This window comes from Poecile atricapillus, chromosome 4 (genome assembly GCF_030490865.1).
Source record: "Poecile atricapillus isolate bPoeAtr1 chromosome 4, bPoeAtr1.hap1, whole genome shotgun sequence".
NCBI classification, from domain to species: Eukaryota; Metazoa; Chordata; class Aves; order Passeriformes; family Paridae; genus Poecile; species Poecile atricapillus.
Window position 1 is genome coordinate 19,406,309 of NC_081252.1, and position 26,941 is coordinate 19,433,249.

General features: G+C 42.5%; 1 protein-coding gene across 2 annotated transcripts in view; it reads right to left on the bottom strand.

Annotated features, from left to right (window-relative positions):
* SMAD1 (SMAD family member 1) overlaps positions 1-24,814 on the bottom strand; it is a 43,671-nt gene extending 18,857 nt beyond the window's left edge. The window contains exons 1-2 of one of the 2 annotated variants that reach the window (XM_058838415.1): positions 24,485-24,814; positions 3,579-4,202 (exon numbers count right to left, since the gene is read on the bottom strand). In XM_058838415.1, the coding sequence (XP_058694398.1) occupies positions 3,579-3,978 (400 nt within the window). In that variant the 5' untranslated portion in view covers positions 3,979-4,202; positions 24,485-24,814. Of the gene's footprint in view, positions 1-3,578; positions 4,203-24,230; positions 24,367-24,484 lie in introns of those variants that run through there. The other variant, XM_058838417.1, reaches the window with a different exon arrangement.
* Between the last annotated feature and the right edge of the window lie 2,127 nt (positions 24,815-26,941).

Genomic DNA, 26,941 nt, shown 5'->3' on the forward strand with positions numbered 1-26,941 from the left:
GCCCTCCTTAATTAAAAGCTTTGCTTTGCCTTGCCAAGGGAGAAATCTGACAGCCATTAACTTCCCTGCTCCAGAAATAATTCTGCACACAACAGACCTAGGGAACAGCAGCAGGGTGCTACTTCAACCCATCTCGAGGAGATATTTCCTCCTGGCACTCAAAGTGCAAGGCTGCATTCCCACTCCCAGCAACAAGTCTCTACTTTCTCCTCTCATGTTCCTCCACCTCCACTGCTTCCCAGATGTCCTCCACAGGGCCGTGTTGGTACAGATGTTCCTGCAGCCAGAACGAAAGGCCCTGTGCTGCCCTGATCAGCCTGAAAGATAACACAGCAGGGGAGAGGAAGAGTGACTGTGATCTGGTTCAGCACAAGGCCACGGGAACAGCTGTGCTGGCACAACACAGCGGGCAGGAGCAGCCCTGCCATGGAATCCAGCCCCATGGCTCCATCAGCTCCCTGGTTCTAGGATGAAAGTGTGTCCCAGTGTCACAGGAAGGCCACCCTTCCTCACCTCCACCCTGGGCCCCCACGCTGTTGTGCCTCCATCTGGTTCCACGCAAGCATGCTGAGGGCACTGAGCTTGCCAAGTTAACAGTGCCAAAAAGCAGTTTTCTGTGAGTTTAGTTTTCTTGATTGATGCTCCACAGGATCAGACAGGCCCCTGTGCCTGTGCAGAGTCTCCATCAGGTCAGGCATGAGCACGGTCTATCATGTCACACCCATGTGCCTGCCAGATGCCACGCTCCCCTCAGTGTGCAGGGACACCGGGAGATTCCCTCTTGGAGACTGCTGATAATTTCCAGCCTGCTCTCACTGTTTAGAACTTGCTCCTGTCTAGCCTGGCTAACAGAAAAATCTCACTTGGATTCAGGTGTAGCTTTGTAGCTGGCAGACACACCACAGAGTGCCAGTTCTCATGCTTTCCAAGCTTATCTTCACAAGCTAAACAGTGAGGATGGAATAAAATGTCGAGGTAGAAAAATCCATTCATGCCTCTGGAACTGTGGAAACTGAGACATATCCACAGCACTGATTTCCCAACAAAGAATATTACCTTACTTTACATATTTGAGGATTTACCACTAATCCGTTCCTCAGACCTTACCCAACACTGAAACAAATCACACAACAATCAGCAGAAGAATGAAGGGATAGATGCCATCCCATACATGGATCATATCCTTCAGATCTCCAGTAACTGGTTCTGCACAAAACAGTTAAACAGAGACCATACCGCCAAGCAGAGCCAGAACTTCATAATGTACCTTGTACACAAAACATGTATCATACACAATTTGAGTTTCCAATTTTGCTTTGTCAATAGAAAACACATTTCTAAGCCTTCTGGGAAACACAAACCTTGATATCTGCTCGAGTCCATAGACTGTTGTAAATGGTGACTCATGCATGAATTCCCACTACCCATTAATCTCAAAGTGCAAGCACTTACATGGCAATAATGGTATTTTAATGTCCTGGCAAAAATGGGAAAAAACAGTTAGCAGAATTTGGGAGTGACTGTCAGGAAATGAAGATAAAGACCATGCTTGGAGGACAGCAAGAACAAGGAAGGGACAGGAAAAAAGAAGTCAAAAGTTACAGAGCACAGCTCTCCAAGCCAAATGGGAGTTCAACTAGCACCTGTTTCCAAAAACTGTTTTCCCACTCTGCTCCGTGCAATATCCCTCAAAACACTCTGTGGCTGACTAAATACAAACCCCTCCTACATTACATACCCAGCCTAAAATGTACATTCTAGTTAGATATCTTTTGGAAGTTTGATTCTATCTTGCATAAGTGAACAAAGAATATGGACAGTCTCAAGCTGCACTAGGCAAGGCTTAGGTTTGATGTTGGGAAGAATTCCTTCACATAAAGGTCGATCAGATGTTGGAATGGGCTGCTCAGGGAGCTGGTGGAGTCACCATCCCTGTTTAAGGAAAGACAGGATGGAGCACTCAGTGCCATGGTCTGGTTGACATGGCCGTGTCTAGTCAAAGGTTGCACTCAATGATCTCGGAGGTCTTTTCCAACCTAAGTCATTCTGTGATTCTCTGAAGTGACAGTATTTACAAATACCTAGCTTTAAATATAACATAAATGGTCCATATGAAAATGTTCTCAAACTATGTAATTGTTTTCAATACTAAAACAAAATGAGTTAGAACACGTAATCTGGCATTACAGTAAGAGCCCAACTGTTCCCTAGTCTGACAGAAATAGAGGTGTTTCAGGAATCTTAATTTTCAATATTTTGGAATACTGAATGCAAGCAAACAACCCAGACATATGCACACAGCTAGCAGTACATGACAATTTTATTATCCCTCTCGTACTTAACATGAAATTGTTGAGACTTTTTTTTAATTTTAAGTTTTTTCAGAACTGTTTTTCCAGTGCTGAGTTCTTTTGTTCAAGCTGCTGCTCCATAAACACATACATTATGGGTATTGCATCTGCCATTCACATGATTTCCAAGTTAATACTAACACAGAGAAGGGAAATATTTAACATTAAGATATGCACTGTGCATTGCAGATCCAAGACAAATGCAATTTCCATCCACAGCAAAACAATCTTGCAACAACCTCATTTCCATCATGGTTCTGTGTATCCTTGCCACTCTATAGACAGCTGCAGATCTTATGAAATCTAACTAACACTGATGGACTTCCCACATTTAAACCAGGGAAGTCCACCCATGCCTGCGGTGCATTTCTGCAGCTGTCCCTGTAAACCCTCACAAACATCTGGAGACTAGTGATGACACATCCAAGCACAGTTCAACCTAGTCCCTGGAAGTCTCTCTGATAATAAACTTGCATGAGAGAAATTAAGCATTGAGATATCAAAAAGAGGTTTGGCCCTTGAAGAGGAGACGGGAGAGAGAATGGGTGTCACCTTAAGAAAGGAAACTGAGGTAGTGGGTAACAGACAAGCAAACTGTGTTTGCAGAGCAGCTGACAGTAGTATTTCAAATAAAATCAAACTGTGCTATCAAAGTTCAAATTGAGGGGATTATAATCTGATGTCGAAACTCAAAGTCATTTTAAAAGGCAACAATTGTGAGAGATACTAAAAACAGTATTATTTTCTGTAGGATGAAGAAAGTGAAGTGATAAAGTGAAATAATAATTTGAAAATACTACCAATACTACTAGCAGTATTACTACTGCTATGTGTCAGAATGGTTTTCAAGCATAGACAAGGCAAATAAATCCTTTATGTTAACCTGCAATGTTTCATACAAAATCAAAGATCTGCACAGTTGAGTAAACAACAAATTAACTGAGGGATAGTGGGTACCAACATTCCCAGATGATACCAGGCCCAGCAGCCTGAGGCACATACTAAGACTGCCTCTGTGTAGTGATAAAACATTTACACAAGTGAAGCATTCGCCCCGTGAAAGGGAGAACTGCTAATTAATGCCTACATCCAGATAAACTGCAGAGGAAGAATCTGACATGTGCAAACAGCCACTTTTGCTTATTTAAGCCAATGAGTCACATAATTAATTGCCACACTTTGCATTGTTCAGATAAGGTGTAAAGGTACAAACAAGGAAGAACCTACCAGGACTTTCCACCCGCTTGTAGTGGTAGGGATTGATGCAAACCTCCTTCTGTTTTGAGCCAAAGGGGAACTCACAGCATTCCAGAGGTTTCAGTTCGTGATGGCTCTGCAGGTCCGGCCAGCGCCACACTCTGCAGTAAATGACGTGTGGGAGCCCTTTCCGGTGCGACACCTGGAGCCGGCCGTCCAAGGAGCGAGGAATTGTGACACAGTTGCTGGGCTGACCAGGACAGCTTAGTGCTTTCTCCAGCTCCTCCATAGCACCTTTTTTCTTCTTCAGTTTTTTCACTAATGCATCAACAGCTTTCTCTGCCCATTTCTCTTCTTCATCCCCTTGCTTCCACCCCAACAGCCTCTTCACTGCTGGGCTGGTGAAGGAGAATAAACTTGTTACATTCATGGTGACCCTGTGGTGGTGATACCACAGAACCAAGCAGGAATGACTGCCCTGTTCTTCCACCACCACCGGGGTACAGCAGGCTGCGTCAGCAGTCAAAAGCAGCCTGGATCAAACAGTTCTGGTCCTTTCTCCTTTTCAATCCTCCAGTCCCAGGAAGGCAGCGCTGACATCCCCCCTTGATGGTCACAACCTTCTCATTGTTCTAAATCCTTCTGGTTGACAACCTAAAGGACAGTATCAGAGAAAGAGAAGAAAAAAGGATTTTACCTTTCAAGCTGACATACAGCAGTTAAAAATACCTCCACCTCAACCCAGAAGAGTGATGTGATCAAAAAACAGCCATTGACAAAACAACAACAAATGCTGACAACCTCCAGGACTGGACCCAAGGCACATCTGATGAAAACTTAAGCAGCAGCACCTGCTGCTGAACCCAGTACATCCCTATATCAGAAATGTAATTCACATTAAATCTAGCCTAAAACAGTCCCTCAATTTAAATTTTTTGCTATTAACTGTGAGAGTTGCTACAATCTGCCTGTCAGCTGCTGCAACCTCAACCAGCAAAACATCCCAAGGAAACAGGATCACTAGTGCTTTTTTTATTATTTATTTTACAGTGGCTGGAAGCAATACTCCTCAACATCAATGTGCTGCCCAGCTCTCTCCAAACCGCCAGACATGAAATTCAAAAATCACGGCACTAGACCTGAATATAACTCAATCTGAAAAAAAAAACCTAAAAACACCTATAAACCAGTTCAGTTTTACCTCTTTCTTACTTTGAGGAACAAAGCAAAAAAAAAAAAAAAAACCAAAATAAATAAAAAAGTGAAACTAGAAAGATCTTAGCCATCACTCACTCATGTGGGAAAGAAAACTGCATCTGCCCACCCCCCCCAAGAGCCCCCAGAGCTCCTAAGCAGCCTGTGAGGGAAAGCCATCATGAACTTCACCAATTATCCACTGACCCTTCATGCTGCAATGTCTGCCTGATATACTGAAGGACTCATGAAGGAGTGGGAAGGACAAGGAAGTCCAGATAAGAGGATTTTAGACAGCACAGTAGTCCTCAGGCTGAGAGACAAGGGATGGGACTGAAGTGATGGGTCAAGAGGGGGAGGAATACCACATCTGAAGGAGTCCCAGCTGTGAGCAGCAGGTTTTGTCCTTGTCCAGGCTGGGACCAGGCAAAAGGCTCTGGCAAGGGAAACAGAAGAGCAGGACTGGCAGGGAGGGGAAAATGAGACAAAGAGCACCACACCACTGATTTTCAAATAGACAGACAAGACAGGAAACATATCCTGGACTGGATACCAACAGGTTGCAGAGGAAGGGGGAAGGGGAAAAGGATATGAATGTTTTTGTTGCCGTCAGAACAACACAAAAAACACCCAACCAACCAGCAATCTATACACACAGAAAAATAGAAGGTGTCAGCACACTCACATCAGACAGGACTTCACAGTTATACCAAGAAAACATTGCAGACCTTAATATTGCAAATGCAATGGCACACTTACTCTCTTGACCATACACTGCAATGCTTTCATAGTAGACCCCTGTATTTGAAGAACTTTGAGCTGAAAACCATCCACTTTATTCAAATTAACTTGTCACTAGAACAGTTATCTAATTGCAGAGGTTCAGTTTTATTAGGCTGAATGCATAAACTACACTTATGTGAATAATTATTATGGACTAAAATGCAGGCCACATCTACCTACGCTTCAAACTGGTACATCCCATTTCTTTTATGCTAAGAACTGTATTTGAAATAATAATGTTAATGCAAGGGAAGATTTGCATGAGCCTGCAGCAAATTTAAGAATTTGTTTTGTTATGTGGGCATGTGCTATACTGTTAAATTAACTGAAACTCCATTACTGTCACTGACTGTACTCCAGGTATACTTTACCCTTACATGCACTGTAAAGTGCTCTATTAAAATGCTGTGCTAATTTAAGAACTGAAGTACCAGAACCCCAGTGCATGTGCTTTAAATATGTTTGTAACTGAGAATAACCATAAGTTATTCTCAATTCATATATAGAATTTATCTCAATAAATATTCTAAGTATCTTTTTTCTGCACTTTTCAAACAAAAGATACAAATTCCACACACAAAAGTTACTAGTTCCAGTAGTATATCGAGTAAAGCTTTCTCCTTCGCTTCCATTTGAATTAAACAAAAAAGATTTAAAACGCTTGAGTTGAAGCTCTAATAAAGGAGGAAGTACAAAGTCTACATTTCGACCTGAGCTTCATGCAACATTGTTAATGTTTACAGATGTGGTTCTACCTAGGCCTGACCCATTCTTCACCAAGCTCCTTGCTGTGAAAAAGGAAAAGTCCTTTCTGTTAAGACTGTATGTTTATATCCATGCCTGAATATACAGAGCATCGTCTAGCCCACATCTGACATGGGCTAGATGATGCTCAGACGCAGCCCCAAGCAGTCAGACCGAAAGAACAGATTCTCCAAGTTTTTGGATCAAATCCTGCAGCACACACACATCCCACTCCCGCAATCACACACTCCAAAACAAGTTTCACCCTCACCATCAAAGCTACGGTGGAATCTCTGTGGCAACAGCTGCTGGGAGCAGGAGGAACAGCAAGCAGGCACAGCGCTTGGAGGTGAGCTTGGAAGTAATGCAGCTCAGCAGGACCCAGCTGGGCACCAACCTCCAGCCAGGGATTCCTGCTGAAGTCCTGCCTCCAAAACAAAGCACACCCCAAGCCTTGAACAAGCAGAAAAGGAAGGACAAAACTCACAGGCTGCTGTACACTTGTTTCTCTAAGCTCCAAAACCAATATTAATCTAAAAAAAAACCCAAAAAACCAGATGGACAAAGAAAAAAAACCCAACAAAACCAATCAAATAAAACCCAAACCACAATGTATGTGGAGATTTTCGTTTCCAAGAAGTAGAGAGCTTGTCTGCAGGGCTGAGCCCTTGCCAGTACATTCCATTTCCCTTTCTGCCACTTTTGGTTTCTGCACTGCATCATTTCCTGTATTACTTCTGCACAAAGTGGTCTTATCAGCTGGAAGTGCAAAATAGAGATTAAACCACGAGTCAGCAGATGACACAGTGTGCGTCTTTCTTCCCCAAATCTATGTGCCCTTCTGGGAAAGTGGGAGTTACTATTTCCAACAGCTAAGTGACCACCAGCCCTTGAAGGGTCTGTGTATTCATGAGGTAGGGATGAAACAGAGACCTAGGCCAAACAACAGGACACTCTCCAAAAGGCAGTCTTGCATCAGTTTAAAGGAAATTGAGTTGTTTTCCACTTTTCAGACACTCTACACATCCAAACCCATGGACTTTTTATTATGCATTCTGTCTGATGATGGATGTATTGGAATCAACAAACTTCTTTCAAATCCCAGTGTTGTTTTATTTGTCTTCCTTCACTGCCGTTGTCTTTTTTGTAATCTTTGGATTAACACAAACAAACCTGTAAGCAGCCTATAAAAAAATAAGTGAGCATTATATTTATATAAGTATCTGTTTAGCCAGCCTTGTATTTAAACAAATACATTTAGGCAAAATGTCTAAGAATGAAGTTCTATTTTTCTAGCCCTCAAAGAAAAGATAGTTACTCCATCAGCAACATGAAGCAGACAGTAAAATATTGAATGAGAGTGCTTTAAAATTCCCACAGGAGATTCCATAGGAAACTGTCCCACTTTGCATAAATGACTGTTTTTGATGGGTGGAGAAGGCTTTGGACAATTAGATGATCCTCTCCCAGAGGGGTGGATGGGGGAGCAAAACAACTTCTAGCCCAAGTTTCAGGCAAACAAGAAGTGACTGTAACTCTTCTACTAATTTCATTATTTGTATTACAGGCTCAGTGATGCAGGCAAAAAGGATCCTATTAAATATTTTTAATATATGCTTAGCACAGTTAGACATAAAAATGGGCAGGAACCACAGTGAGGATAATTGTTAATAGAGAAAACTGTCTAGTCTATGACTGCATTTTAAAAATTCAATTTATCTTAGTCAACATACCTCTTCCCAGCATCCATTACTTAGTAACACTATAAAGAAATAACAAGCAGAGAGATGTTAATTTGCTACTTCAAAATATTTAGTCATCTACCCTCTCTGAGAAACACGTATTTTCAGCAACTCATGTAATCAGTACATTATTTAGAACTTTTTTTAAAAACAAAACAAAACCCAAACAGATTTTGCCATAGAAGCCAGGGAGCTGTCTCTTTATTCCAGCAGGAACTATCTCCATGTACATTTTCCATGTATTACTAAAAGGCATGAAGCCTAAGCAGCTGCAATGCTAGAATGTGTAACAACACATTGTGCACTAACTTAATCTAGCTCCCTATTCCTGGAGCAAGCAGCAAAAAGGTTTTATTTCTTTATTCAAGTAATGTGATTTGTGAAACAAAGTCTGTAATCTTCTCCTGAATTACCCTCCTTTTAGTCAACAAATTCGTTCTTTGCACCCTCTTATGGCAGAAGATCAGATCTTGCTCAGCCTGAAAAAATGCACTAAACCTGGTAGAAACCTCAGTAACATTGTAACACACATGCAAAAAGAAAGCACATTTCACATCAGAGTGCTGTAGAACTCATTGGAGAGCTTGTACGAAACCTGACTTGGCTTCCTTTATAGTTTGGAAAATGACAAGAAGGAAAAAGAAAAAAAAAAATTAACTCTTTTATGTTCTCTTAGCAGGCAGAAAGAATTCCAAAACCCACTGAAATATGCAATCCTGTGTTCTGATATACAACACATCGTTCGAGGAAAGAGGAACACACTGGTGTTGAAAATACCTCACCATACCTAACAGAGTAGGCAGGGTTTTTCCTGACACCGTATTAGACTCCCTTCCTTACTTAGACCCAGCACGGCCCAGGAGGATGGGTATCAGCAGCCAGTTCTGTGAAGTAACCTCGCTTACAGCCCAAAATACCCACTCTGTCAAAATTCCTCTTGGGCCATCCTTCATGCTATTTGGCTGAGGGACTGCCCTTCCAAGAAAATCTCCAATGTATCACTGTACAGCCCACAGGGAAAATCCTGTCAGATACCCACCAGCAGGCAGGGGAGAGCAAAATGAAACCGCAGGGGCAATGTAGGATTTACCAGTGGAGGGAAGGAGGGCAACAGTGACCCAAAAACCCAAAAAGTCCATTGCTCTGTAGTCCAGAGCATGAAGGGATAACCTTACACTATCAGGATTTGCCAGCTCCTTCCCAGTGCTCCCCACAGTTCAAACCAGGAACACAGTGCTCGGCCAGTCTCTAGAGTGAGCCGCAGCTTTTCTTCCACCCGCCTCCCCACTTGGCTTCTGGCAGACAAGGCACTGCTCCTTGCCCTTGGAGTCTCAACTATCATGATTGCAAGAGTAAAACAACAGCAAATTCTTACAGGTCTTCTGGATTTGAAGGTACCAGATTTGACAGATTTATGGTAACTTCACTGTTGCTTCTGCAGAAAAAATACCCACTTTCCGTACACATTAGGAACTGAATCCTGTGTTACAATACAAAAAAAAAAAAAATGGCACTTATTAGTCTTTCTAATCAGGTATATCATTGTGAGAAAAGAACATAGCAAAGGTGCTTTCCCAGTTTTAACAGTCACACATCAACAATTAGATCTGCCCTTTCCCTGGTTAAGAACACTTCTTCCCAATACCCTTGCAACTGTTTTGACCTACTGAAAACCATACTCCTGAAAACAAATTTAAACACCACATCCTTCATGAGTTTTATCTCCATCATGCTAACATGTTTAAAAACACTAACACTATACAGCCTCATAAGTGATCACCAGATCCTCAAATCCTGCCTTTTTCACAGGAGAGGAAAAACACACTGAATTTTACTGAATTTTGTTGAATTTTGCCCCTTGCGTTCAGATGCATGTGGGATTCCACAGTCACAAAACCACCAGCTCTTCCTTCACCGCCTGCTGGTCTCCTTGCCGTGCTTATTTTATATATATTTTATATTGCCAAGACTACAGGAAAAAAATAAAACTAAGTTTGCCAAGATAGTTGGTCAGGAAGCTGGGTAAGCCCGGTGCACAGCAGGGCTAATACAAGTAGGATAGATCAAAACATCCACCCAGGTGTGCACAAATCCCTTCTGGTGTCGGCAAGCAGTCGGACTGAATCGGATGTGCTTTCAAAGATTATCTCTAAAACCGCAGCCTAGTACTTTAACCAAGGTCAGGAAGGAACTGCAACTTGATGATTCAGTCAAAACTCTGGCACAGATGGAACTGCAAAATATGAACCTCATTCAAATAACCTGTAAGATGAATACAAGGCTGTGAATCATAAAACTTGCCAGAATAGTGTTCATAAGGTGTTTTTTTTTTTCCTTAATGCTATGTAGAAAGAGACTCTTCATTCTTCACTCACTCCAAGCTAAAGGCCTCTTAAAGAAATCCTTAAACTATTTAAGGATTTAAAACTATTTAGACAAGGCATTCAAAAGAAAAGCATATCCAAAGAAACAGTTGTCAAGAGACATCATGAATTACTAGTCACGGTGGGTATTTCACTGTGCATCTTTGGGGCAGGTTTATCCATTTCCTTTGTGCTGTGGTGTACTTAAACTCCATATACTGTCCCACCAGGACACTAAGAGCACTCAGGAGTGTAGGAGCAGCCAAGGATCTCAGTCAGCATTGTTAGGTGACACAGAACAAGTCCTGAAAAACGCAGGAGAACCTCTAAGACCAGTCTTAGAGCACATGGTGTTGTGAACACCCACTAAGATGCCAGGACTAGCCTAGCTATCAAAGTAAGTTAGAAGTCCTTTTCTAAAAGGTGAAAAATCTGGGGAAAACAGGTTTTCTTTTTTCCCCTTTCATCATAGAACTCATGTATAACTCCCTTTTTCCACAAAGACCATTCCTTTTCCTGACTTTTTGAACTGTCTTTAGAAAACAGGTGTTGTTTACAACAATAACAAACACACATCTGTGTGGGTGTGTTAATACACACAAAGGCAGGATAACTGAAACCTCTTCCTATATTTAGATCTGTCTGGTCAGCTCTAATTGCATAATTTAATCAAAACCCTCTCCAAGGGAAACACATCCATATTCATCACAGGCATCAAAGGAAACATCTTTACAAACTATATCCTTTTACAAACCAACACATGGTCCCACATCACTTGTCCAATTGTTGAATTCCTCCTTTGGGAAGGGCATGGAATTTTATTTCTTTTTATCAGCTGAAAAAAGCATTTCCCTCCAATTCATCAGCACAGGGCAGGAGGAACTTCCTTCACAGGTGAGACGGGGAAAATTTACTGACATGTCACTTTCAGGGTTTTTTTAGGCAGTTAAAACATACATCTGCAGCATAAAGGAAAACCTTTAAAACAGAAGAGAAAGAAAAATGCTCATCACCACTCAGGCATCAAAATTTTTGAGTGAAGCCCATAAAATGCAAGATGTGTTCTGTCTTCAGAGAACAGCACAGTCTAGCACAGACTGCATGAATTTAAAAAGGGGTTTGTCATCCCCAGCCAGAGCAGTGCTCCAACAGGGTATGTTTTAAGGAGGGAAACCCTACCAAATACACTCCAGTTATGCTCAGCTGAGGCAAGTCACTGCTCCTACAAATGATTCATATCACCAAGAGCATACACCAATACAGTTACATCAGCTGCATTAAACCACTTCTAAAGACTGTGACCCAGACATAATTTATCAGAGATTAAGATTTAAAATTACAGCTCAAGATCCCCAGCTTTAAAGCAGAATCCTTCACCAAATCAAAAGATGACAAAAACTGAGAAGAAAAATTACTTATTCGCTAACAAAAGAGTTATTGGGTCAAACCTCAGCAAAGCAGAACAAACTGATGAAAATTAAACCAAAAATGTAATGCTGTTAAATTAATCTTTCCACAAATTAGTCCTCCACCCACCACTTATACACCTGAAATAAGAACAGTCAGTTTGCCAACACTAAAGACATTTCAGTGCATTTCATGAGATGCATGCTTTACCTTTTTTAAAGGATTCCTCCAGCTTTCCTGGTTTTAAAGGATTCTTCCAACTTTCCTGGTTTTTGCCTTATCTGTAAAAACTGAAGAGCTATTCTTTTGCCTTTAAACAACTTTTAAAACACTGTATCTTTATGTCTTTAAAATGTCCATGTTGAATTTCATCAAGCGCCCTGCAACTCACAACTACCATTCTGGACAGAGAAAGTGTTTAAACATGACCCAGCTTTCCAAGCCAAGTTTGTACAACTCAGACACAAACACCAGTATTTACCAGACTTCCACCATCCACTGAAACATTATTTAATTACAGCATGTCACGAGTGACCTACTGAAAACCGGGACTGGGCTTCAGATGACACAAAGCTCAGTGTGCTCCAGGTCCTCAGGACAGTGAGGAGCAGCTGCACAACCCCATCACAGCAGATACTCCCTGGCAGTTCCTTGGTATTTATCAAGCCAGCCTAAGTCACAGACTCTTTATAAGTGGAAGATCACAGTGTTTATAGATGCCCCTTCAGCTTCCACACAAGACAATTAAACTCTTTTAAAGTTTACAATTTACAGGCATGTATAAATCAGGGATCCTCTTCAGGCCAAGTCAAGGACGCTTCGGGTTAACGTTTAAAATACTCCCACAAACACATATAAAGGGTTGGTCACAGCCTTTACCAGCAGGTGAGGTACAACTCAGAGTGTGCCTACTCAAAAAAGAGACCCAGAAGTCACAGACACACCTTTCCCCTTCCAAAAGGGCAAAACAAGGGTGCAGACATACACAAGGAGCCAGAGAGATACAAAAACCTGTGGGATGAGGCAAAAGCAGCTGTCACAGTCCTGTGCCAGAACATCTGCAGAATCTCACATCAAACTGTTTTCTCATATTCCTGAGATCAAGGCTTTGCAGCATTCTGTACAAAGGCTTCAACCCACAGATAGGAACTGATAGTTAATACAGCATTTGGGAACAGCATAGCTCGAAAGGAAGTGGGAGTTATCCTCCTACATGGCTTACTGGGAATACAGAGGTTTTACAACAGGAGAAAAGGGCTGTAATCTGTCTGTCTGATTCTCTGGTTATCTGTAAGCTTTTCATGACTTTTGGAAGAAGAACGAAGCCACATAAAGAACTACTCAGTACCCTTCCCTTATCTGCAAGCTTTTCTTCTTAACAGAGCCTGTATAACTCTCCATTTGGCAATAAGACAACCTATTAAACACTCCACCATAATTTTTTGAGACCAGTTTGAAGTTTCAAAAGTCAGGTTTTGCAAAGTTGCAAGTCTCTTACAGCCGAGACACCGAAACACAGCATTTTCCAAACACACTGTGCTCTGCAAGGTCAGCAGCAGGCTAGCTTAAAACAGCCATAATGCTTCCAAATTTTCCACTGTTGCCTGCTACTGAACAAACAGTCACAGCTGGCCTGGTACTGAGGATGGACAGAAGAACTCCAAGTTCCAAAGTTGCCTGCCAAGTCTACTTACTTCTAGGCTACAAGCTAGTGCACAGAAAGAACACACAAAGATTTCAGACTCCTTGTATTTTAGCTACTACATAGATGTCTTTAATTCTGGGGCTGAAACCAGCATTCCCCAGCTCCCAAGACAGGAAGCCCTTAGGTTCAAACAACCCTGACTGCTGGCTGGCCTGGAAGATTGAGAGCCCTCATGTCCCAGATCAGTGAAATCAAGAAGGTAGGCAAAGGTGTGATGGAAAAAAATCAGGAATATCAGACCTGAGCCAAAGCAGCCTGCCACCAGCACTGCCAGTTCTCAACTGCTCCCCTTTGACAAACCACAGGAGATGCATTGGGTCTGACCATGAGCGGGAGTCATTCCGGATAAACCAGTGGGGAGAAGGGCAAAGGGAGCAGCTACGCAGTCAACTGCAGCAATCAGCCCCGGAGCATTTATGCCAGTTGTGCTGATGCTTTCTGCAGAGAAGCTCCTAGCCAAGCCAGAGATAAAAATGAAAAAGATGTTTTAATCAGATTTCCATGTTCTGGAGAGTTCCTCAGCACAGCAGAAGGCTACAAGGAAATTCAGAGTATCTCGTTCCAGCACTAGGAAAAGTAGTAGCTCCCACTACTAGGGAAACACCTACAGTTTTTATTTTAAATCTGTAGATAGTCCAATTCCTTAAAGTTAAGAAATATACTACAAAGATGCAAGTAACAAAAATGAGTAAGGGCTTTAAAACACACATACCATATAGCACCAAAACAAATGCTTTCTAAATTTCTTTTGAGAAAAATGGATTGAAAGCCCAAAAATTGGAAGTGGTTTATGCAGTGGTGCAGAACCCAGGAAAGCTACAAACAGTGCACTGACTCACAGCACAGATCAGCTTCAGGTGTCTGAACTGCTGTCACTGGCAGTGATGTCTGGTAATACCAATCTGCTTTCACACAAGGGCTTTTAGTGAATTTAATATTTGCCTTTTCTCTGATTTCTTGATAATGCTGCTAACTGTACCCACTTTGCCAATTGTTTCAAATTATTTCATCCTCTGAAGAGAAAAATAAAGTTTCTACTACCAAGAAGTTAAACTTGCACATTCTTTTCCTCCTGAGGAAAAACACTTGTCCTGTCTCACCGAGGACATGAAGTTGCGTTAAACTAGAAAAACATGTCTAAGACAGCTTGCAGTTTATACCAGCAAAACAAGACTTTACCAGGAAAGCTTGTTTAAGTGTTGCTCTCCATCTGTCCTCCCTCACCCCCCATAAAAGATACTGCACCATTAATCACTGTCGTTTTGCTGCCAATAGAGCTGCACTGGGGCTTTGTGGCTGACGTAACTGTTGGCAGCCAGTCTCCCCCTGCTAATCACCAACATAAGTATCTGGGAAAAAAATCCTGTAAATTAGACCTTTCTTTGGCAAGCACTTTAAGGAAGTCTTCATCTGGGAGTGCTACAGCACTCGCCTGTGACTGGTTACCTCCAGCACCTGCCTCTGGCCAGCAAGGTGACAGGTCCACAAGCCAGTGTGCAGCCCAAAGGGCTCGCTCCCACCCAGAGAGAAAAGGTTTCCCCTCACTCCCTTGTGCCAGCCTTGGTACTGCAACATAACTTCCCCTCCACCTGTCAGTCAGTCACCTTCCTAACCTAGCAGAACCAACATAAAGCAAAAACACGTTCTGCAGGATCAACTCAGAGCATCGAAGTCACCCAGCCAGCCTACAAGAAGAAATCCATGGGTGGAATTGAGAGAAACCCAGCTCTTAAGAGTTCTTTCCTTGTCAGGGAGCTGCCACCCTCAAATTTTAAGTGATACCCAGGTCAAAGATTAGCTGACACTCAGACTTGAATAGTTCAGCTGATTTGCAAAACCTGCTCTCATCCCCAGAGCAAGGAGCCCTGCCTTGGCTGCTTCTGAATAACCAAACACTCCAACAGGCAATTCAACCCCCCTCTACTGCCACTGCCCTCTGCTCCAGTAACTAGACAGCAAACTTGGGGAAAAAAAGAGCAATTTCATATCCACCTGTCCAAAAATACCACACACTGCAGTTTCAAGCCGAGAGCATTTATAAAATATTTTCCACATGAAATACAACACATTACAGAAACTATAATTGCATTATCCTAAGTTTTTAAGCTAATAAAGACAAAGACTTTCCCTTGGCTACTACATCCAAGAGAAAGCACTTAACACTGACACTAGCTAGCATGGATAATAAAGGGCCTGTTATTAAATATGCCCGACTGTAAAGCCAGCAGCAGGCGAAAATGCAGAACAGGAAACTGTAATAGTCAAGAAGCAACCTATATGTAAGTCAGCTTTCCTAAGATATTCCGCAAGGTCAAAATTCACATTTTTCAGATTAGTGTACTTCATCACTGCATTCACCAGGTGAGATGAGGACATAACCAAGTTTCCTTTTATCTATCTATCTATCTATCTATCTATCTATCTATCTATCTATCTATCTATCTTCTTAGTGATAAAAAGGAAAAGAAGTGTCCGACAAGAGCAAAGAACAAGAGACTTTGTAAAAGAAGATGAAATTCTGGTCTTGAATGTTGGAGACTCATGGTAAGACCTCAGTAAAGCCACTTAAGTTGGGTCTCTGTCCCTCCCATCTCCCTCTTCTTTCCCTCTACAGGGAAGCACATGCTTTAGATGTGTTTGGGATTCCTGAAATACTACTACACATTTGAAATTAACCACTGCAATGGCGCTATGCATGTAGCAATCCCTGAAGCCACCATGTACATGTTGGCAGGTCTTTGAGATTCCAATAAATTTCAAATCTACTTTATTCACTCTTGAGACGAAACAATAGAGCAGTTGTCACACAACTGGAAAAACAGAAGTCATCCAGATATGGTCCTGGGCAACCTATATGGCCATGACTGAGCAGGGGGCTGGACCAGATGACCTCCAGAGGTCCCTTCCAATCCCAACCACATTGTGATTCTTGAAGCTCTCAAAACAGCCACCTGTCAATTAATTTTCACACATCTGAAAAGCAACAGGCTCAAGAAAACTGGATAGAACTCTGCTTGCCTTGGCACAATTACATCACAGCAAGTGATATTACTCTGAGGTAGGGACTGAGCTCTGTTTGCTGCGCACACGCAGACGCACAAGAAAGCTGCCTTCTCCCTGATTTTGATGACTTCAGAGAATCCAGAAGCCTTCTGAGTTGCATCACTCTTCCTCCCATCATGCTTGTACCCCTGAAGTTTGGCTTCATGTATGGCTCTGTTCCATTAAAACCAAGTCCTCATCACTGTCACCTTGCTTCACATACAGCCCTGGTAAGAAGCCACTTTTATGCCCTCTTTTCCACTGCTTGTGAGCTACTGGAAGATTCTGATCTACAGAGGTTCCCATCCCATGCTCATCACTATAGTGCCAGATACCTTAAGGAGCCATGACTAAGCCCAGTCATGTTCACGTCCTGTTTGTCTCCCAGCCTATCTGCAAAGGCGGGATGGATTATTTTATTACACATGGAATTAAGTCAACAGAAAAAAAAATCATCTTGTAGTTTGTAGTTTTACTAACCTGAATAATGCCCTTCCTAGATTAAAATAAATCCAAACCCACCTTCTGAAAAGTATATTTCAGCCCAGAAACCGTAACAGTGGTAAAAATATGTGAAATTTCACATTAGACTATTTAGACATTGAGAGAAAGACCCTTTATCAGACAGGACTGTGTTTTATTGATGAGCCAGTTTGAGTAACTTTTCAGGACTTGAGAGCAAAATCTACACTCCTAAGTAGGTGCTATTGAGTGGCCTAACTTGAACGTAAATTTCTTGCTTCATGTAAGACAGCTCGGAAACCCTTGGAAAAAAGACAACTGGCCAACAGTGAGCAAGGGTGTTCTGCCAACTATTTTGTCCTACCAGAACACTAGCAGAGTTTGTTTTACAACATCTTGGGAGGGCTAGAAAGAAAAGGACAAGAAGTTAAAAAATAACTGAGAACAAAAAAACCCAACCCATACATTTTTTGCTATTCTTCAGCTGGATAAATTACAGGGACACTCCAGAGATTAAACCCTCAACTGAAAGAGCAGGAGATGTCAGTTCCACACCACCTTCCACCCCCTCTCTTATGCACACTACCATGTTTATCTTGACAAAATTTTGGGACCCCTCCCTCCCCTGTCACAGAAAGTATGTCCAGTTACAAGGTTACAAGCTACATATTTTTCCCTCAACAGATCAGTTGAATCAAAGCCTTTACTAATAAGATGCATGTAAGGCAACAAGGGTGCTTGATTAATTCCTCCCACATCAATATTCAAATGAAACCTAACAGATACAAAGGTGAAATACACTGGCAGAATGATGTCAAATATGCAGCTCATTAACAGCATCTGACCAAACAGCATGTTTCCTCCTCCTATCACCCTCAGGAACAAACTTAAGGGGAAGCCACAGTTTGTTGCAACACGTTTCTCCGGTTATTTACTTCATCTTTAACCAAAACTGATTTTAAGCTTTTAAGCATTTAAACGGCATTTAAGTATTTATATATAAATAGTTATTATATTCACAGACCTTGATAAATTTACAGGCTCTTCTCAACTATATATAGGTGTAGCCTACCTTTATCTGACCCAAACAATTTAACTTTCAACAGCAGTGACTATTATTTTAGGTATTCATATGCACACACACACTTATAGCACACCTATCCACATGAATGATCCTACATATACACCATTGTAAGAATAAAATATTTTTAAGAGTCTCGTGCCCTGGTTTCAACATACTGCACCAGACAGAATGCTGATATTATTTTCAATGCCTTAAAATGCTTGAAATCACAAGTCTGAAATTATTTACAAGAAAAATATCACAGTCATTTAATCTTTCATGTAAACACAGAAGAATGAGATACCAATTTGCAGTGCTGAACAATGAGAAAGAAAAGCAAGTAAAGGTATTATCAACTATGATCACTGCATGCACCAATCAATCTGAACATACAAGGTTCTCTGAACTCATGGAAAATTTTTCAGCCCGCTACGGAAGTGTCAAGTGCATGTGCTTGCAAGTGCATATGCTTTTTTTTTTGCTTTCATCTACTTAGACACATCCTTAAACATGTACATTAGTCTTGCCACCTCTGTAGAAAAAAACTCTGTAATGCTGCAAACCCTGAAATCCAAGTTCTACTCATGAATGAAATCTGTATAGAGAGGACATTATTTTCAGCTTCCCCTCAAACAAGTTCCAAGTACTGAAGGAAGCGAAGTCCATCGGTTAAAACTGGAGGGCAGATGAGAGTCTTAGACCCATGCTGGGGAAAAAACACGAGGAGACAGCAAAAACTCTCAAAATTCTGTCTATAATCACTTCATCACTGCAAAAAAATTTAATGGGTATCTTATTTTCAAGTTACCCAATACTGGATTGATAATCCATAGCTCACTTTGATGTGGATTGGCATTTTAGTAGTCTTAATGACAAAAACATGCAAGTGATATACTTCTGAATGCCATTAAGTGCTATAATTCAGACTGTCTACACTGACTTAGTCTCATCTGCTGCCATGTTGGGAAGTGTTCCCTTTATGAGTACAGAAATATGAAATAATGCTTCAGAAATCACTGGTGAACCACATTAATGATTTGCTTACATGCCAACTCAACATAATAGTTGGGTTTGGATGATACTGCTTTGAACAGTGCCTAAATATAATGACTTATATAAAAGCATGTTTAAAAATAATTTGTTTTCCTCCTTGCACTCTAGACTTCGCCTGTGCACGCTGGAGAAAGGGTGGGGGAAGAATCAAATGGGAGAGACTGGTGACATCTGTTCTAATATCATCCTCCCAAGTACATACATAATACATACTGGAATAAAAATGACATAGTCCAGAACAATTACAGAGCTACATTAGAATGACCAAACTGTGCAAGTACCCAGAATAGCTCTACTTCCCTACATTGGCAAGTCTAGAGACAGGAAGAAAAAACTTCAACCCCTGATCTAAACCCAGCTTCTACACAGTCTCCAAGACAGCAATCACCAGAAGAGTACAACTGACCAAAGCTATCTGTGCTTGCAGAAAAGCCCTTGGAATCTGATGACAACTCAACCCAGCTGCTGTGTGGCACTATGGCCCCAAAATCCTTCCACCAGAGCAATCCTACTGCCACAGTTCTGACACATCCTTCCTCCTTTCCTAAAATAAAAATAATAAAAATGGACCCATCTCCACAGCTCAACAGAGTTCAGTGTTTCATGTGTAGGATACTTGACCTCACAAAGTCTAATCAGGAGTAGAATGCTTGCCCTTTGTTCCTAATAAACTAAGAGGAACTTCCAGTGCCAATATATGCAAGTGTCAAATGGATGCAGGGAGAGAATCCTGTATGATCTGGGTCCATTCTAGAAAATGTTTTCATTCCTTAAAATCAGCCCATTTTATGAAATGTTTGTCATCTCTACCCGTTAAAAAACACAGGCATCCCCCACTCAAATACACAGCAACCTGAAAAGCTTCTGTAATGCAAATTACCATTTGTCTGACGAGGAGGATAGGGATCTTTGTGGCAGCCATTAGCCAGCCAAGGGTGCCCTCACCCCTGAATCCACCCTCTGTAAAGCCCTCCACAAAAGGCCAAATCAAAAGTGTTCTCTGGTTATTTCAAATCTTGAAGAACATTGACATTACAATGGGAATAGTTATACCCCAGACTGCAGGGATACAACTCTAAAACTTGAAAAATATCAATTTAAAGTAATTTCCTTCCCATCCCAAGCAGAACCCTCCATTCTAATATAAAAATTCTGTATGACTTCTCTACCTTGAGCAAAATAGCTTGAAAATTGCAAGATGACTGTGTAGATGAAGCCGTAAGTCACCAGCATTTCAAACTATTCTTAACAACTTGGGGTTTATATTTTGAACTCCAATTTTCCACCCAGTACATTTCAAAGGAAAACTTCCAGGAACTGCATATCATCCTTTAATTGTTAAGACTGGTATGCATTCAGTTTTTTGCTATACACAGTGGAAGAATATTAGTTTGCTGTAACTACAGGGGAAAAAAGGGAAGTTTTTATGGGCAGAACAGATCCTTCCCGAGTCTGAAAGCAAAACTGGGTGAGTTTGTAATGAAAACCCATACCAGAAACTAAAAAAATAACCAGAAACAAAACCAACAAAACCCCCACACATCGGTAGGCTCACTTCACTAACCATAAAGCAGTTTGTGCAATCTGACTTTCATTTTCACAGATTTTATGGCTTTCTCTCCAATACCGTAGTTTCTCCATCTGCACTGACACAGAAGAAGACAGCTCCACATCCACATTTTAAAAGCCACTGCACTCCAAAGTGAGCTTTAATTCCTTTATGCGTCACTCAAAAAGCACATTAGCTAAAGTACATGCTGTTGAGGTGCAACTGAACCTGGAAACTAATAAATCTCTTACCACTAGTGACCATTTATTCTGTCTGCTTCACTTGCATGCCTTAAAATTATTTTTTTACTTATATTTATGACTAAAAATAAAGTACATTTCTTTCTGGGCTGGGAGAACCTCAGGAGATTAAAAATTCACACCAATCCAGGTATGAGGAGCTGGTTTAAACACTAACAAATGTGAAACTCTCAAATCCCCAAGCAGCACACTGACTAGCAGAAAGAAGGAAAAAAGTTGTTTTTGCAGGATTTTTCCCAAAACACATCATAGTGATTTTACCAGCAGAAACAGCAAGACCTTAGATGCTGAGTATTTAGCAAACATTTTACTACCTCTGGCATGCTATTTTCTAGGGCTGCTAGAGGAAAACATGAATCTGAAGCCACATTTGTCTTCACTAAGGAAAGCGACCTATGCAAACTCATATTCAAAATTACAGTCTCTGTTATAGAAGAAATTTGGCCATATAGTTCAAGAAATTACTAAAGTGCTCTGTCTTATACAAGAACTCAGATCAGCAAGAATGTTCCAACAGGCAATTACAAACTTCAGTAGGATAGAAATACTAGGGGGAAAAAAGCCAAACAGTTGGCTTGTTTGTCTGTTTGTTCCTTTGATATCTGACAGCACAGTCTGCAGGTAAAAGCTTTCTCAAGCTGATCCTTGAGAAAGGATGTATAAATTTCAGAGAGCCACTCACAACCACTTCCCTACGCGTACATCCCGAAGCTGCACATGCCTTCATCTATTTCAGCTCCTAATGACTGCAAGGAAGAGGTTGAGGGCCAACCTAAATTGGAGCAGCTTTTGCTCTTCACAGGGCCACAAACTTTAATTTCAACTACTCTTTGCGTAACTTAAATAATACACACGATGCTCTCTTCATTTGATTCTTAAACCAGCCGTATCTGAAGCACAATGGGACATGTCACAGACACTTGCTTCGCTGCCCTCGTAATATGGTTTAATTACGATGACTGAACTAACAGGCTCACATCATAGACTTTTACAGGTTGACCCTGTGTCATCCTGATGTATCATTTTGCACCAGTTCAGTGCTGTAAATCAATTTAAGATCTCCAGCAGGTTGAAAAGGCTGGTAATGATGCTTTCTCTGCAGTCTCTGGGGACTCCACATTATACACAACTTACATTATTTATAAAGCTGAGATGATGCCTCCATTAGGCCTGTAAGACTACTCAAATGATATTTTACACACACAGCTTGGGCTGCACAGAGCAGAACACTGGTAATATGTAATATCCCAGTGCATTCATGCTTTAATTTAAAAAAAAAAAAGAACAAAACAGTCATAACCCTTTCATTTTTAAAATTTAAATCTTTATAGCAAGCAAGGAAATTCACAGTTTAAATGGAATAATTTCCCAGTACTCAGAAACACAAGCAGCACTTTTATTAACCTTTGTATTGTTTTCCTTCACGTTCAACCCTTTACTTCTGTTTTCAAACTACAGAGGAAAAGCAAACACCAAACTCATCAGTTTTCAAATATTTGATTTGATAGTTAATATTTATACCAAAACAGAAAGATCTCCATCTGTTTACTCAGTCACTTCTCTCAAATGTATCAGATCATCACATCTTCAAGGGTACACAAAAAAGCAAGTTGAACAGAACAGAGTAGGAAAAAAATGTATTTGATTACATACCCAATGGTAATCAGGTCAAAACAGATGCAAGGACAAATCCCTACCCTTAGGGTAACCTGATCATGCCTTGAACTGATCATTTCCCATAGCTGTGGAAGCCTTCTGGATCACCCAAATCAAGGGAAATTTCTCTCAAAGCGCCTGCTTACAGTCTGAAGTAAATTGCACGACTTCATCCTTAAAACCACAGCAAGAACTCCAGAAAGAGCCAGATCTCTCTCATTTTCATACTGATGTTCTTCCAGCCACAACAGAGAAGTGAACACTCAAAACCTGCACTAAAATTCAGTGAGAATCTTGAAAAAGCTTCATAGCACTGCTCTCTGGTTCAAGAGGGAAATTAGGTACTAATCAGCTGCAACTAAGAAACTCACGACCCATAATTCAGCCAAGTCATTACTCACAAGTAAAAGAAAAAAATAAGCCAAACTTATGTTTCCTCACATGGTTTGCTCCTATTGTTTGACACAACAAGGTGCATGCAGTCAGCAGCATGAAGAATTACAGACACACACCTGAGACTGGAAGTGTTCTCCGTGGGCTGGGTAAGCTACAGTTTTCATTCTTACTTCTGAGTGCTGCTTCAAAACATATATAACTATTGGAAGAAAAAATATTAAACGAGTTTTCTTTTTCTGACTTCCCCTCTGTGTGCAAAAGAGATCCAAGCTATCAGTTATGACAGCTCTTTCCTAGGAAGCATGTTAGTTTTAAGGTGCAGTATCTTTGAATACTGACATCCATTAAACACTGACATATTTCAGGCAATGATCTTTCCCATTTGCCTGAATCTGAAATACACATCTACTTTTACTCTTCCCCATCTGGCTCTAACAATACTGTTTTTATTAATCTCAGTTTAAAATACTTCCCCAAATAAAACTGTAGACATGCAGTGAGCATCATTTCATCCTAAAATACAATAAAATAACGATTAATTTTCAGAATAAGCTGTTGTTATCCAGATACTGTAAAAGCAAACAGTAAGGTCGGACCACGTACCTTCTTCAGATTGATCTATTAACAAAAGAGCAATCACAGCAACCCTGCCTCGGTCAGAACTCCCTCTGACTTCAGTTTATATTAAAAAAAAAAGTCGGTATTTGGCCCAGATCCTTTAGAACGCATGACTGAATATTTCCACGCCAGTAAATTTTAATAAGCTTTAAAGATCTATATTCAGGATAAGATTATTTGGCTGTACGAAACAACTATACGAAGCAACTATACTGAGGAGGGGAAAATCTCAAGCATCCAAACCCTCTAACAGGGAAAAGGAAAAAAAAAAGAAGTGAACTTTCCTTGACCTCTAAGCAGATTTGTCATTAAAGAAGAAAGAAGGGGAGGGGAAGGAAAAAAAAAAAAAAAAAAAAAAAAAAACAACCCAGGAGGGTAAGGGGCTGCGGAAAGAAAGGAAAGAAAGAAAGAAAGGGGGGAAAAAGCAGAAAGAAGATAAATTAGAGGGAGTGGGACGCGGATGGGCCGAGGCGGGAGGCGAAGGGCTGTTCCCGCACACACAAAGGCGGCCCCTGCCCCCGCCGGCCGGGGCTCCGCCGCGTCCCCGCGGGCCACGATGGGGCCGGGGCCGGGGAGGAGCCGCAGGACGGCGGCTTCCCGGCGGGGAAGGGCTCTGCCGCCCGCCGGGCCCGGCGCGGCACCTACCCTCCAAGTTGGAGCCGGGAGCGGTGCCCGCCGGGCCGCCGCAGGGACGCCATCATGCCGGGGAGGAGAGCGGGAGCGCAGCGCTGCCCGGAGCCGCTCCCGCCGCGCCGCCCGGCCCCGCCGCCGGGGAGCACCGCGGCAGCGCCGGGCAGGGACCGCCGGGGAGGAGGAGGAGGAGGAGGATGCGCGGGCACGGCCGCCCGGCCCCGGGAGCAGTGAGCGGGGAGAGGCGCGGGGGGACGCGAAGTTGTTACCGGCTGGCGGGCGGTGACGGGCGGCCAGCAGGCAGCTCCTCCGCGCCGGGATCGGGATCGGGATCGCGATGGATGTGGCCCGGCCGGCGTCAGGCGGCCGGAGCCGCCCCCGCCGCTCACCGGCACACTCGCACACACACTCGCACACACGCACTCACACACGCACCGGCCCGGCCAGGGATCCTCCCCAAATTCCCGCCCCCGCCGCCGCGCCGCCGGGTCCCGCTGGGAGCGCTGCGCCCGCCGCCGGAGAGCGGCCCCGACACGGCCCGGCCCGGCCGCTGTGTGCCCTAAGCCGCTGGCCGACCCCCGCCCCGGGTGTGAGCCCCTTCCGACACCCTCACTGGGGCTTAAAAGGCGTTTCTGCCCCTCCGGAGGGGCTGGGGAGCTCCGGCAGCGGGGCTTCGGGGACAGGGACGGATGCCGATAGACTTGGAGTTAAAGTCAATTGCTGGTCGAATTTATGTTTTGCCGGTGATTCAGTCTTGACTTGGTCTAGTCTTAATACTGAAGTAATTGCTGTAATACCTCCCAATGACAGAGCACTCTCTATCCCCAGGTGTTTTACACGTGGACATCCTCCTGCCCATTAGGTATTGCTGCACTTACTCCTCATTCATGCGAGTAAACCCAGTACAGTGTGTGAGGCTTCTTGTGCAGTCACACCCACAGTAATGAAGCCTCACGCTGCTGTCCCTCTGAAATGCACTTGTGCCCCATTTGGATCTGCAAGTGTCAGCTCCAAAGTGGAACTGGCTGGAAGTTTGGAGCCCACGTGTGGAACGGCGAGCCTCTCCTGCCTGCTGTGTTTACAGGGATCTTTACTGTAGTCAGATAAGTGTTGCGCAAGCAAGATTGAACTGAAACTGATTCTTCAACAAATACTTTGGCTTTACCCAGTCATCGTTCCTAGAAGGAGATATGAAGCAACAAGTGCAAGATGTTTCTACGTGGCAAAATATTCTGATACGCCTGTGCTGGCATAATTACATCCTTATACTTAGGCCAGTAAATTTGCACATGTATAGGCAGTTCTGGGTATGACTTTGACCTCATTTTAAAATCCAGCAACACTGAGGCCCGTAGGACTTAAGGCCCTGAGAGTTTTACCAGACGAACAGTGGTTCTGCCCACCCAGGTGCATTGTGAGTCTGAAGACACAGAACTGGTATGGCTTGCCCAAGGTCACAGAAGGAGCGCAACAGCAGCAGTAAAAAATACCCAGGTTTATGCTTGTGAGGGTATCAGTGCTTCTGTCTAACTTTATAATCTAAAATTCATCCATTTCTTTGCCACATAAATGTGGTGGTGTATTTTTATTGTTAATGGTTTAAGTGTTTATAACAGTAGGTTGCTCCCAAATACCTTTCCCCCTAAAAGGGAATAGTTCCTTCCTGAGTTTTCCCCACCTTTTCCCCTATGTCACTCACTCCAAAACCCTTGCCTGTCTTCCAGAATGAGTCCCTGTCAATCCCCCTCTTGGCCAATCACCCCAGGTTCCCAGTTGCCCATCAATATACACCCTGCCCTTTATTCCAGACTTTTCCTTGCCCATCAATGTAAACCCTGCCCTATATTCCAGATCCTTCCCTGCCCATCTCCTAACCTTCGAGGCCCCAATGGCCTAGGTGACTGGTCCTCTCTGCCCTCTTGTCCCTATTGGTCCCGATATTGTACTCTCCTCCCCTTGCTTCCCCCCTCTTAGACTCCTTATTGGTTGATGATTTGTAACCCCCCCCCCTTGCTCCTCCCCTGTATATAAGCTGCTGTAGCCCTAGCTCTTCAGCTCATTTGGTCCCTGATCCCCCGGGGAATAAAGCTCTCTGGGATTCATACTGACGGCTCCTCTCCATCCTTTAACCCTATCCTCAGCACTTTCTGTACTATCAAAAGCCATAGAGTATGCCAGCCTGACCCATGCAACTCTACCAGCTGTACCCCTGAGTGAGGCTTTCAGGGCACGGCCCACACATCTGCTGCTGTGCTGGGGGCTAGCCTGGACTACCCAAACTCAAGCACAGCGACACATAAATACCACATAAATTGCAAACAGGTGAATTGTATTTTGTTGTTAGGTACTGTGCTACAATAATAGTAGAGGAACTCCCACAGAGGGTGATGCCATAATATTGATGGGGAAAGCGTGGAATAAAATTAGTCTTTTTCTGCTTAAATTTTGAACCTTAAATGATTCAAGATGAGTGAACTTCAGTAATCATCTTTAAGGTGTATTTTGTGCTTACATTGTACACAACTACAGTTAGCAAGTAAACTTTACCTTTTAGGTGCAATCACAGATACAGTATAGCACTGGACTGCATATACAACTGGTAAAGTTTATTTCAAGACAAACTGAAAGGTCTTTAAATTTTGTCAGTGTAATGAAGACATTTGCAAGCAAGGTACAGAAGAAACATGAACCTGATACTGTTTTTTGTACTGTGGCGGTGCTTAATC